We start from the raw sequence: 13,879 nt of genomic DNA on the forward strand, positions 1-13,879 counted from the left end.
CTTTCTGATTCTAACACCATCAATTTCCCACCCCTGTCCCCAAACTAGTGCCATTGTATTTATCATAACTCTTCTGATCATTCATAACATCTTGTGGAATCTATCTCTATAAACATGTCTTCAGAATTAAATTAATTCAGCAATGCTTTCTTCCTTATGCGTATGATCTCTACTCCTACTGAATAAGCTCCCACCAGCAATGTAGTCTTTAGGGTTGTTGACAAATACGGCCACTCCTTCTAGGCACCTGGCAAGATTGAATTTCTCACTGTACCTGAACGTGGGCAACACAATCACAGCATTTTACTAATATCTCTATTTTAGAATTTATTCCAGATTTTCTTGTATTTTAATTAGTTGAGTATGATTTTGTCTCCTATACCCTGAGGAAAGGACTTGACTTTGTTTCATATTTAACTCTCTGAGACTATGCTTTGTGAGTAGATGTTTTCTAAGTGTTTGTTCCACTGGATTAAATTGTTTTTAAAATTTTTTTAATTAAAAATTGTAAATGCTTTTTTCACTATTTTTTAAAATTATTTTTCTATTTTCTTTCAAGAAAACAGCAGCAGGTATCCACTGGATTAAATTGAAATACTATTTTTTCTTTTGTTTTGTTCCTGGGATATAGTTTCCTTAAACGGGGTACAATTGATTGAGTTGTTCCCAATTTTTCAGCCCAACTAGATAGGGTTATACACCTGAACCTTTGCCATGGCCTCAGGGTGGGCCATGCCTCTTCCCTGCCTCTTGCCTCGATGGCCCTGTGATTTGCTGTAACCAATGGGATGTGAGTGGTCATGATGCAGAGGCCTGGGATGAGCTTGTGTAGCTGGACTTGCTCTTGTACTTTTGTCATTGCTAGGGCCACAGACCTGCAACTGGAAGAAGAGCTGTCCAGCTGAGCTCCCAGTTGCAGACCTGGGAGGGTAGTGATAAATACTTCTTGTGGTTGTATGCCACTGAGTTGTGGGGAAAGTTTATTCTGTAGCAATATCTGACTGATACAAGATATCAAAGGGAATAGATGATTTTTATCACGATTGTTGTGTGTTGGTTTTGTTCTCTAGGAATCCTGAAATCAATTTACCATGCTATCAGCATGATGGATGTGTACCTACAAAAATGATTCATGTGGCTGGGCATGGTGGATTGAGTCTGTAGTCCCAGCTACTTGGGAGGCTGAGGTGGGAAGATTGCCTGAGTCCAGGGGTTCAAGGCTGCAGTGAGCTATGACTGGGGCCACTGCACTCCAGCCTGGGCAACAGAGTGAGACCTTGCCTCTAAAAAAAAACTAAACAGGCCGGGCGCGGTGGCTCACGCTTGTAATCCTAGCACTCTGGGAGGCCGAGGCGGGCGGATTGCTCAAGGTCAGGAGTTCAAAACCAGCCTGAGCGAGACCCCGTCTCTACTATAAAAATAGAAATCAATTGGCCAACTAATATATATATATAAAAAATTAGCCGGGCATGGTGGCTCGTGCCTGTAGTCCCAGCAACTCGGGAGGCTGAGGCAGTAGGATTGCTTGAGCCCAGGAGTTTGAGGTTGCTGTGAGCTAGGCTGACGCCACGGCACTCACTCTAGCCTAGGCAAGAAAGCGAGACTCTGTCTAAAAAAAAAAAAAAAAAAAAAAAAACTAAACAAATAACAAAAAATAAAAGCTCATGTGCTGCTCTTCAATTTCACCATGACACCTAATTTTAAATGGCTTAAAATAAAAAATAAATCAGTAACCATGCCAGCACAGCTTAAGATCTTACATTGCTTTATTCCAGAATCCATTATCTTACAGTAAGAATTTGGAGTAATAATAAACTCAACAGAGATCTGTGTAATTTTCTTTCTCTATCTTTGATAACTATGACTTTAATTTGTAGCATAATTATGTGCAATCCATCTAGTTGGTAATTATATGGTACTGCTAATCCTTATTTTAAGAAAATACTCCTTTTGATAATGATTTTAAAAATTGGAGACATGACAAAATATTTATATTCATTAACAGTCTCATCAAATGGTATTAATTTCTTTCAGCACCCACAATTTATTATTAAATTGTCAAAGCCTGGCTTAAAAAAAATATATATATCTATATCGTCATCAAAATCCAACTGTTACTTCCATCCATAATAAAAATTAAAGTGAAACATAGTGGCAAACAATCTTTTATTGTTCTCTAATTGAGAGTTGGCCAATTTATTAAATCTTTAGTTTGTATGATTTTTCCTTCATTCAAAGAACCTACTAGAGTAATGTCATGGATGTAGTTCTACTTGTTTCTTCCACTCAAGAAAGGATGTCAAAATCCACGAGAGCAAAGGTGACATTATAATAACATAATCGTGCCTGTCTCCTAAGATTTGTACATAGTAGGTAGGTTCTTTGCAAAATGGACAAGTATTAGAAATTACTTGTAACATACCTCACTACTTACTGGGGTACTATCCATTTTATTTTGCATCCATGGTTAAGAACCTCTGCCATGGACAGGGCTCCTAAATGCCACGTTATAATTATGAAAAAGAACTGCTTAAGTAATCAGAAAAAAACATGGTATTGTTAAAAAGTTCTACAACTGAGAGCTTGACTGGAAGAAAACAGAGCCACAGGCCTTCTTGGGCTCTTGAGCTAGTAGTCCAAGTTGAGCAAGCTCGCCTTAGGTTCCCTTCGCAATCTCAGTGGAACCAGTCAAAAGAACGTCATGCCAATCTCGTCCCCTGACCCCTCCATTCGATCAAAAGCCAACAGGCCTTAACAATCATGGAACAAAAACCTCAGCTGTATGGGCCGCTAATCCGGCTCACAAAACGGACTGCTGCTCTTTTATTTTCCCCGCCCGGGCCCAGCGAGGCGCCCAACTGCTGATCGGCTCTGGAACGTCCCAGCAGCGTGCCGGGGGCACCCGATGTTTATTTAGCGGGCTGCTGGCTCGGCGGGGCGCCTCCTGCACAGCCGGCTCGGCGAGCGCCATGTACCGGCGCAGCTACGTCTTCCAGGCCCGCAAGGAGCAGTACCAGCGCGCGGACGAGGCGTCGCGCGCCGCCGAGCCCGAGCGCCCGGCCGACGATGGCTGGGTCGGGACGGCGAGCCTGGCGGCGCTGCAGGGGCTGGGCGAGCGCGTGGCCGCCCACATCCAGCGGGCCCGCGCGCTCGAGCAGCGCCACGCCGGCCTCCGGCGGCAGCTGGACGCCTTCCAGCGCCTGGGCGAGCTGGCCGGGCCCGAGGACGCCCTCGCGCGCCACGTCGAGAGCAACCGCCAGCGCTCCCGGGAGCTGGCGGCCGAGCGCGCCCGCCTGGAGCGCCAGGGCACCGAGGCGCAGCGCGCGCTGGACGAGTTTCGCAGCAAGTAAGCGGCGGCGGTGGGGGTAAACCGAGGCAAGGCGTGGGCCGCACGCGCAGCGCGGGGCTGGGAGCACGCTGCCGGCCCAGAGGTGGAGGGCCTTCTCTGGTCCCCTGGTGACCGATGGCCTCATCCCTGCAGCCTGCACGCAGGAGACACATTTCCTTAAAATAAGAGTAGCATCCATTTGGATGGCACTTCACAGTTTACATGAAGTGTATCATATACTTTTCATATATTTTTTAATTTAGGTATAATTTACGTACAATAAAATGCACAGATTTTCAGTGCCTTAGTTCAGTGAGTTTGGACAAATGTATATGCCTGTGTAACCATCAAAACATGATATTTCCACTACCCCAGAAAGTTCCCTCCTCCCCTTTCCTGGTCCATCCGCCTCTCCCCAGACCAGAGACACCCAGTGTTCTGATTTCTATCGCCATAGATTGATTTTGACTGTTCTAGAATTCCACAAAAATAGAATCTTACAGTATATACTCATATGTCCGGCTTCTTTTTCTCTGCACAATGTTTTTGAGATGTATCCATGTTATTTAATCCTCACAGCCTTAGCCTTACTGCACCTATTTTACAGATGAGGAGACTGAGGCTCAGAAAATGTAGAGATTTGGGGCAAAGTCCCTCAGCTAGTGAATTGCTGCCCTGGGACTGGAATTTAGACCCTGGATGTGCTAAATCTAATTGTCTTCATGGCATCACAGCTGACACCTGGGAATTGTGTTTCAATGTGAATGCTCTAGGATCTTGCTACTCAAGTGCAGTCCCTAGACCAGCAACATGGGCATCACCCAGGAGCTTGCTAGAAATGCAGACTCTGGAGCCCAGCCCAGAGCTCCTGAATCAGAATCTGCATTTTAATACGGTTCCTAGGTGATTCGTACTTTATGAAGCCCTGGTCCAGGGTATGGTCTCTCTTCCCCCCAGATCTAATTATGTGTTAAAATCAACCAGGAGCTGTTAAAAAGAAAAAAGATGCTCACCAATTTGTCAACATCTTCGCAAGTTATAAATATGTGTATTCTTTGACTCAGGAGGCTAACTTTGAGGAATGTATTCTGTGAGGTTATGAAGTAGCATGCCTGCAAAGATCTTCACTGCAGCATGATCTGCAACAAGCCTTGAACTGACCTAAATGCCCTTTAGTAGGAGACAGGTGATAACATTCTTTCATGTGATGCAATACTATGCAGGGGTCAAAAAAGAATAATATGTATTATCATTTATTTTTTTTAAAAAAGTGGGGGAAGAGTAGACTTTTTCCTTATATAAGGAAAATGAATTTCTGGACACACACACACACACATGTATATATATACACACACACACCAGTGACACTGGTTACCTGTGGGGATGAGGGAATAGGAACTGGGCAAATGGGAGACGGAGCTGGGAGGGAGATTTAATGGAACATCTTTTGTATCTTTAAAAAAAATTGTTTAACCATGTAAGAGATGTATTCATTTAAAAATTATGTAAATTAATTTAAAGATACAGATGTCCAGGCCCTACTCCTGGACCTCGGGGGGCGGGGGGGGGGGCAGGAACTTTAATATTTAAAGAGCTCCACTGATAATTCCAGCAAACAGCCAGATTTGGGAACTGCTGGCATAGGGTAGCCAGAAGGATTTCTCTAAACCTGCTCTATGTTTGAGTTCCAATTTCTCAATTTGAATCTTGGGCAGGTTACTCAACATTGTGTATTGAACATATTTATCAAATCATATTCATTGATTCATTTCCCATCAGCCCTTCTGTTTCAGGTTTTGATCCATAGAAACAGATTTGGAGCTGGAAGAAGGGACTTGTTACAGCCCTTCACGGGGAAACTGAGGCTTGGAGAGGGTCTGTGGGTGGTGGGACTTGAACTTGGGTTTTCTTGCTCTGGGCCTATACTCTTCCCAGAATACTGTGTCTTGAGAGAATCCATTCTTGGGCTCCTGCAGTGTGAGGCCCTTATTCAGATGAAGCTCGTGTTCTCTGAAGCAAAGGGAAGTGCACTGTAGTTCACACAGCCAGGGCAGCTGGATGGACTGTCAGGATACCCTGGGTCCCTAGATGGCCTTTTCCTGGGCTTCAGACGATAGTCTACTGTCATTGATTGGGTGATCATGACAACCATGAGCCCTCATTGAAGGAATGGCCATGCTGAGTTTTCCTGATCTTTTCACCTGGTTCTGAGTTATATGCCCATCATGGAGCAGTTCCTTCAGGCTCTGATTTATTTTAAAATTCCTATTAATTTATTCTCTCCTATTGCCCCCCCTTAGAGAAGTTTTGATATCTGGGCTATGGTAGTGGGATTTGAAAATCATTATACAAATCACACCCTTCCACGTCCAGGGATGTGCCAAGTATGCACACACACATGTATTCATACCAAGTGTGGTTTTATATTCCAGAAGTGGGCTGATGTCTAGCCAAAGCCAAGTGAAAATAGTGCAGAAATGGGACAATGTAGGCAGCCAGGGCTCCATCCTAGTATTACGAATGTTCTTTACCTGGGTAGTTGAATAATTTAAATATCAGGTCTTTAGTGTGTCAAAAACTAAATAAAACACTAAATCAAACAGAAATAAATAAAAACAAATAAAACTACCAAAATACAATGATGAATAGAGTCGATTATCCAAATTGCTGAAAACCACAAAATAATTTATGTAAAACAATCAGTTCAGTGGAGCCAAAGTTTTTTTTACTTTATGAATTCACTTATGTGAATATATGAATTCTTATTGTGAATTCTTTATAATGAAATCACTTCTCTTTAATAGAATATCTAGGCTTGTCTTGGTAGCATGAAAATTACACATGATATCATGTCAATATGTTGATTATCAAACATGTTTTCAAGTTACAGAAAATCTTAGATATTTCTGGCAGGAAAGGGCAATGAGCAAATTAGATTCTGTTAACAGTTTTATTCTTAGAGCTAATTATACATTTAAAAAATAATTTATGGCTTCATTAGTCCAGCACACAAAAGAAACTGCTAAATGTGACATCCTGGTGTGAATGCAAAACTTGTGTAGTTGTTTGCTTACTGGTTAGAGCTGAGCTTCTCAGATAGTTTTAGATCTGGGAATGTGTGCACAGTTCACATATTCCTAATTGTTCTTCCCTGAGTTCAGGACTTTTAATTCTGGGAACAAAGCAGCATGGTTTTCTAGCACCTTTCATGGTTGTGAAGTACTTTACTTAAACCCATGGCATGGATGTGCAAGAGCACAGAAAGCTTTGTGGGTTGAGCTGAGTGTTAATTAGGGTTGGTTTCAACTGCAAATGACATAAACTCCAAAGTGACATTGGCCCATATCAGACCCATTATGATGGCTACTAAAAACAAAAACAAAACACCCCCAAAACAGAAAACAACAAGTGTTTACAAGGATTTGGAGAAATTGGAATCCTTGAGCACTATTGGTGGGGCTGTAAAATGGTGTAACCATTTCCTCAAAAAATTAAAAATAGAATTACCATATGATGCAGCAATTCCACTTCTGGGTATATATCCCAAAGAATCGATAGCAGAATCTCAAAGAGAGATTTCTACACTTATGTTCCTAGCAGCATTTTTCACAATAGCTAAAATGTGGAAGTGACGCAAGTGTCCATTGATGGATGAATGGATAAACAAAATGTGGTCTGTACATGCCATAGAATATTATTCAGCCTTAAAAAGGAGGGAGATTCTGGCATATGCTACAACATGGATGAAACTTGAGGACATTATGCTAAGTGAAATAGGCCAGTAACAAAAAGACAAAAACTGTATGATCCTACTTATAAGAGGCAGTTAGAGTAGTCAGATTCATACAGACAGAAGGAATGGTGGTTGCCAGGGGCTGGGAGATGGGCCAATGGGGAGTTAGTGTTTAATGGGACAGAGTTTCAGTTTTGCAAGATGAGGAGTTATGGTGATGGTTGGTGGTGACAGTTTCACATTATGAATGAGAGGAAAAAGTGTCATTGGCTTATCCAAGATGGAAGTTGGTTTCTCTCTTGTGTATGGTCTGGGTGAGCAGTTTACTATGACGCTCTGCAGTATTTGAGACCCCGAAGGTTCTGCGTGGCCTTCAGAGGGCAGCATCCATGCTTCACGCCACGAGATGGAGGAAGGGGAGCAGATGAAGGGGCAAAGGACACCTACCCCGTGGCCTACTGAAGATCTCTGAAAGCTGCTGCAAACTTATGCTTCCATCCCACTGGCCAGGACTTAGTCCCATGGCCACACGAGCTGCAAGGAGGCTTGGAAATGTAGTTTCCCTTCTCAGCAGCCCTGTGCCCACCAAAGAGCAAGCACTGTAACTCCTAGAAGAAGGAGAGAATGGATATTGAGGGGCAGCTTACAGGGAATGGGGCGAGGAGTCATTCGGGAAGGGGTCTTCTCCTTTTATGCAGGGGTTAGATTCCCCCAGGGGGAAACCCTCACTGACCAGAATGATTTCTGGGGTCTCTCTCCTTCTTCTTTCCTTATTATTTTCTCTAGAAGTCCAGGAAGAAATTGACTAGGAAAAAAATACACCTGCTTCTAGTATCTGTTGCTTTATTAATCTTATGAATTAATCTTGCTCTACCCAGGCAGTGTGGTGTGGTTATCTGAGCACAGTGTTTGGTGTCAGACTCAAGAGGAGTCCAGACTCCTCTCCTCTCTTAGTTGGGAGTCCTCCTGAAGCCAAGCCCCAGACAGGGATTCGAGGGCAAGTATCTTCTTTGGGGGGTGACCACAGGGAGCATCAGGAGGGGAGTGAGGAGGTGAGACAGGAAGGGAAGGCAAGTTACTGATGATTTTTATCAAAGAAGTTACCATCATTGTCATCATGGGCAACTGGAGCTCAACCTCCTGGGTGTAGAGCAGCCTCAGTTATCCCAGTGGAGGGGAAGGGAGCTGGGGTATTTATGTACCAGGTCGCCTCCCTGAGAGGTTGAGGGCAGCTTCTGGAGGCGCTGGCTCTCTGGCGCATCCAGCACACCCTGCCCACCAGCCCAGGAGAGGACATCACGGTGCAGGAGTGATGGCACTAGGATGACAGCGAAGTGTGGTAGCATCTCCCTGTGGCCTTGGGCAAGTTTCTCAGCCTCAATGTCCTCATCTTTTACACAGTAATAACAACAACTGCTTTCTTCCAGGGTGTTGTGAGGATTAAATGACATAATCTAGAAGAATGGACATGATGCACATGTCAACAAAATAGTATAGGGAATCCAAATGAGGTCAAGTTAATAGTGTCTGTCGTAGATTGTGTAGGGTGGCCTCCCAGGCTGGGTGCTGCACTTGGGTTACAGATCTGCCAAGATATAATTCCCTTATCCTTGGGGTGGCAGGGCAGGAGGGGCTAGGGTGGGGGATTGGAGCCTCCAGGCTAGGAGACTTGTATTCCATTGACTGCTCCCTGTTGTACCATGTTCCACCAGGCACTGTGCCAATGTTCCCACTTTCTCCATGAGCCACAGTGTGAAAAGGATCGGGAAGCAGTGGGCTAGGAAATGCAGCTTTAGCTACTACTGTAACATTAAGAACCTCTGCTTAAAGCAGAGGGTGTAGTACTCAGATCGAAGTTAGTGCTGATTGTGTGATCCATGCGTGTAAAATCATGGCAGCCGCCCAACTCTTGCTTATATGTCCAATTTGCAGGTATGAAAATGAGTGTGAATGTCAACTGCTGCTAAAAGAAATGCTTGAACGGCTTAACAAGGTGAGCTGAGCACATCCTTGGGTTTATGTGGCTTGATTCAGTGTTGAACCAAATGGCAGAAGCGATTGTTTCACGTGCCTCCTTTCTGTTATTTGAGGATTCACTGACTTCTTTTGCAGTCACTCTCTTTCTTGATTCTTAATTTCAACTGAGTCTTTGTGCATCAACTCACACACCCTACACAGACTCCTCTACCCCAGGAAACACAGTTTCACGAGTGAAACCTAGATCATGAAGCTTGTCGGTTATGCTAGGCTAGCAAAACATGCCAACTTTAAAATGGCAAGCTGCTGGTTTGCTGTTTTGCTTATCCCAAACGGCAAACTTAGGAAGGAGCTTGCTTTGGGCAGTGGTTGTTTGGATGCAGTGATACCTCTATCCTGTTAACTAAGAGTCTTGAGATTGCTGCTCCACAGGAAAATTCTCAGGAAAACAGAGGAGGTAATTTCCATTTGCCCTCAAACTCCCTCTTCTCATAGCATGAAAAGTAGCCACATGGGGCATACCAGGGATTCTTAGCTTCTTTTTGGAGACCTTCTTGCAGGGGTTGTGTGGAGTTATTCTTTGCAGGGTGACTTTGCTCTTGGGTTTCTCCATCATCCTCCTAACTGATTGGATTTTCTGCTTTAGCTGGGAGAACTCCACTATCAAATAATCCTGTTCAGCAAGGGTTGGACAAAACCAGGGATGGCAAAGAGCTTCAAGGGTTGTCCTTTTCTGATTATTTCTGAGTTCAAATGTCAGAGTGGAAGGAGCTGGGGAGACTATGTGGTTGAAGGGTTGCTTATTGAGGAAACATGGGCTGCCATGCCCACCCTCTTCCATGCTTGTAACCTCATCATAATCACTGATAAAGCAGCAAACTCTCTCCTGCTGTACCTAGATATGCCATCTGATCCTTCTCCACATAGAACTCCAAGCAACCACTTTAGACAGCGTTAGTATGGCTTTGTCCAGCCTCTGTTGTCTAGGATTATTCTGCTAGTTGGTGGAAAAATCAGAACTAAAATCTAGGGAAATGGAACTTTGCTTTGTCTACGTTACCTGTGTATGGGGTCCCTTCTCTGTGTAAGCACATAATGTGTTGTCTAAACCAGCACACTTGTGTGAAAGGGGGTGCCGTCAGTAGTTGTATGGGTTCGTTGCTGTAAACTGGGACTGTCTCAGGCCAACAAGGATGACACATGAGCACTCCAGATACAGACACGAAGATGGCGGTGAGCGTGAGTTGCAGGAAAGCCCCAAAGACGCAGGCTCGATGGTTCTCCTGGGGAGTGACAGCCCCAAGGCTGGTGGAAGTCTGAGCTGGGAGTTGGGCCTTATTTGCCCAACATCCCCCAGCTGTTCTGCTGACACCTGCAGCTCATCCCCGTTCTTCAGTTTGTTGCAATCCCAGGCTTCCAGATGTGGCCACTGTCTTGTCCGCAGACCGCTGTCTTCTGGGACATAGGTACCTAACACCCTTCACTTAGGAGCCAGACGAGACCCTCCCAAGCCCCCTTCCAAGCACCAACATGTGTTGCTTTGTGAGTATTTGTCCTTGCTTCAGGCAGGGCTTTCTTGTGACTTACTTCTAAGGTTGTCACTCATGCAATGCCATCTTGGGCATTCCTCCCCAAAATGGGGTCCTTCTTTTTGCTCTTGTTGGAAAATGACAGTAGATTTAAAAAGAAACCCAAACCTTCTGTCATTTTCTTTTTTCTTATTACAAAAGCAATACATATTCTCAGTAGAAAACTAAGGCAATGCAGACAATGAAAAATAAGGAAAAGCCATCTCACCATTCTACTAACCAGAGAATGCAAATCGACCACCTTCATGCATATTGTGACACAGAGTGTGGACATTTGAAGTATCAGTCCCATAAGAATGAATATTGTGGGGAGATTCTGGGGAAAGATGCTACCAAGAACATGGGTGAGGCCAGCACAGGGAATTGGTGTGACTGTTCCCTGGGTCCAGGGTAAGACACTTCTGCCCACAAGTGAGCTGTGTGGTCCAAAAGAGGAGTGTGGCTGTTAATAGGATCCTCATGCTGTCATCGAGTACCTGTGAGACCGTGCATGAATTGCCTCATCTTGCTAAGCCTCAGCTTCTTCATCTGTGAAATGGGCACAATAGTAGTCCCCAGCCATTGTAGTGGAAGTCTATCTGTGCACCTCATGAGAATTAAATGGTGTGATAGTTTATACGACCTGCCTGTCACATGGTGGTGTTTGATTCATGGTCACAGAAATTATTTCAGAGCACTTGATGTGACAGACTACATCAAGTGCTCTGAAATAATCGAGTGGTACCTGGGGTGCTCCGTCATACACCAGGCCAGTGTGGTTTTCTCCAGAGTGTAGGGTGCATAAGCCTGGCAGAATGGGAAATGATTTTAGCTGGTGCGTGGAGAAGCAATATTTTGTAGTTGTGAAATTTTTATGATTACCTTTTATTTATAGCAGGTGACATTAAAATTTTCTTTTCAAATAAATCTAAGTAAAAAATGAGTCAATTTAAAGAAAAATGCAGAGTGAATAAGAGTACAGGTGGCACTTGGATGTAGCAGAAATCATAAACCAGCATGTAGATGCAGGAAGTTGGAGAGGACCTTGTGCTGGCTCGTGAGAGCCTTGGAACAGTCTCGTGGTTATTGGCAGAGTGGATCTTAACCCTAGAAATGACCCAATCCAACCCTTTCTCTTTGCCAGTGGAAACTCACCCTTGGTGAGGTTAAATGACTTCAGAGCCCCCCCATCTCAGCCGGTTAGTGTAGACCAGAGTGGTTAGTGTAGACCAGAGTCAGTGTCTCTTGTGTTGGTGGCTCATTCTGTGCCTCCTAAGAGCTGTCAGGGAACCTGTGTGGCTCAGAGCACAGACACGAAGCCACAGTGCTCTCATTTAGAGCTGCCCTGGAGCCCTTGGAGTTGGTCCCCTGTTCACATCCCCTGGGCCACACTGAATGTTCTGATGCCTTCCTGCGTCTCTCTGGCTGTGGGGACATGTGGACAGTCCCAAAGTGCTGGGCGTGAACACCCCAGGAGCCACCCTCAGCTGCTGATGGAAAGGAGTAGGGGGGTAAGTTCCCCAGCTTCCCACCCTCCTGGCAACAGTTTAGAGATGGGTTCCATACAGTCCCTTGGGGGGTCCCCAGCTCAGCAGGACTGAGCTCATTGTCCACAATGGTAACCTCTCTTGGAACACACCTTTATTGGGTTTGTTTCCTTGCCTGGGTCACTTCCCCTCCTCTACATGTGGTTCCTGGGGTCACCTCCCAAATAAATGACAGGTAGCCAATCTCTGCTACGGGGTCCACTTGTGGAGAACTCAGACAGCCCCTCAAGGGGGTGGCCAGGTGAACATTGCACCTTATTATTCTCTGTCCATTGAGATCATCAGATGAGAAGAAAGAGGCTAAAGTCCATGTCGTGTTGGCTGGTCAGGCCAATGATTTTGGTCGACAAGTCTTTGGATGTCTTAGATAAACAAGGTTTTGGCTGCCAATTCAATTTCAGTGTCCATTGACTTTGGTCTCACTTGTGCAAGGGATTCATCCACCAGTGTAGCCATGGGAAATCAGTGACCTGGACTTTGAATCCTGCTTGGAAAATATCATAATGAACATGAAAGGGCTGATTGCTACTGCTTTCACAAAACTGCCATGCATCAATTTATGTTGCCCATGTAATTAAACCTCCAGAACAGAACTCCTGCATTTTTATCACCAGTAAGCTAAAGCAAGCCACTCTTTGCTATGCACTTGGAAGTGAACTAAATTCCTCAACATACTACTACATACTATGGCCAGAGTTATTCAAATTTTCAGCCTTTTGATGTTGTAAGAATTCCAGATGACTTTTAAAGCTTTGGGTTTGGCTAACCTCTAGAACTCATGGTCACTAACCATGTACCTACGAGGTTATAGGTCCCCAATAACGCCTGACTTTGCTTATCTTAAGGAAACTATAAGGAGTAGACTTGAATGTTTAGCTCTCCTTTTTTCTTTAAAATCCCCCCAGTTTTAAAATGATGTGGGTTCTAGTGCAATGCTTTCACTGAAAAACAATTTAAAAATATTTAAAGGCTGACATATGTGCTTTTCCATGTCATTCATGTGTCTCCTAAACTCATCTGTAGAAAACAGCAAGAGGCCAGGGAGTTTAGGCATGAAAGCATGGGGACATGAAGCTTCTACCTTCAGGACTACGCCTTCATGTGCCCAAGAATTCCCCAGAGCCTGGAAATGAACTTCCAGAAAAGAGAAGGAGAGGAAATTGGGAAGGAAGAGTTTAGGAGGAGGCTGAGGGTGGAGAGGCTTGAGGAAAGAAAAAGGGCAGAGGAAGAGCAAGGAAGAATGTAAAGGGAGGGAGAGTTGAGGAAACTGAGGCAGAGGAAAGAGAGGGTGGAGACATACAGAACTTGCCTGGCAGCCTCTAGGCCAGTGTTAGCACCTGTAAGAAGAGTGACCTTAATGTGCTTGGAAAGGCTTTTGACATCCAGGGTTGAACAAAAGTGTTTTAAATTAAATCCTAGATAAGTAGAAATCTTTATGAACTTGAATATCCAGTATTTAACAGTTGGGTTTTTCATGGAGTTTCTAGAATCCCTGTAAATAGGTTGGCAAGGCTGATTTTCAAGGGTGTGTTGAACTCTGTTTCTCTAGTCCCTTTCTTAAAAATGGCTGTCAATAGCCTAGACTGGTGGTCCTGAAACTTCAATGTGTATCATTGTCACCTGAAGGGTGTGTTAAAACCCAGATTTCTGGGCCCCAGCCCTAGAAATTCTAATCCTGTGGGTCTGTGATGTGTTGGAGTATTTGCAATTCTAATCAGTTCCCAGG

General features: G+C 44.4%; 1 protein-coding gene across 1 annotated transcript in view; it reads left to right on the forward strand.

Moving 5' to 3' along the window:
- Positions 1-2,962: 2,962 nt before the first annotated feature.
- BFSP1 (beaded filament structural protein 1) overlaps positions 2,963-13,879 on the forward strand; it is a 36,276-nt gene continuing 25,359 nt past the window's right edge. The window contains exons 1-2 of the mRNA XM_012759533.2: positions 2,963-3,346; positions 8,994-9,054. Coding sequence (XP_012614987.1) covers positions 2,970-3,346; positions 8,994-9,054 — 438 coding nt within the window. The 5' untranslated portion in view covers positions 2,963-2,969. The remainder of the gene's footprint in view (positions 3,347-8,993; positions 9,055-13,879) is intronic.

Source organism: Microcebus murinus, chromosome 16, assembly GCF_040939455.1.
Source record: "Microcebus murinus isolate Inina chromosome 16, M.murinus_Inina_mat1.0, whole genome shotgun sequence".
Classification (NCBI taxonomy): domain Eukaryota; kingdom Metazoa; phylum Chordata; class Mammalia; order Primates; family Cheirogaleidae; genus Microcebus; species Microcebus murinus.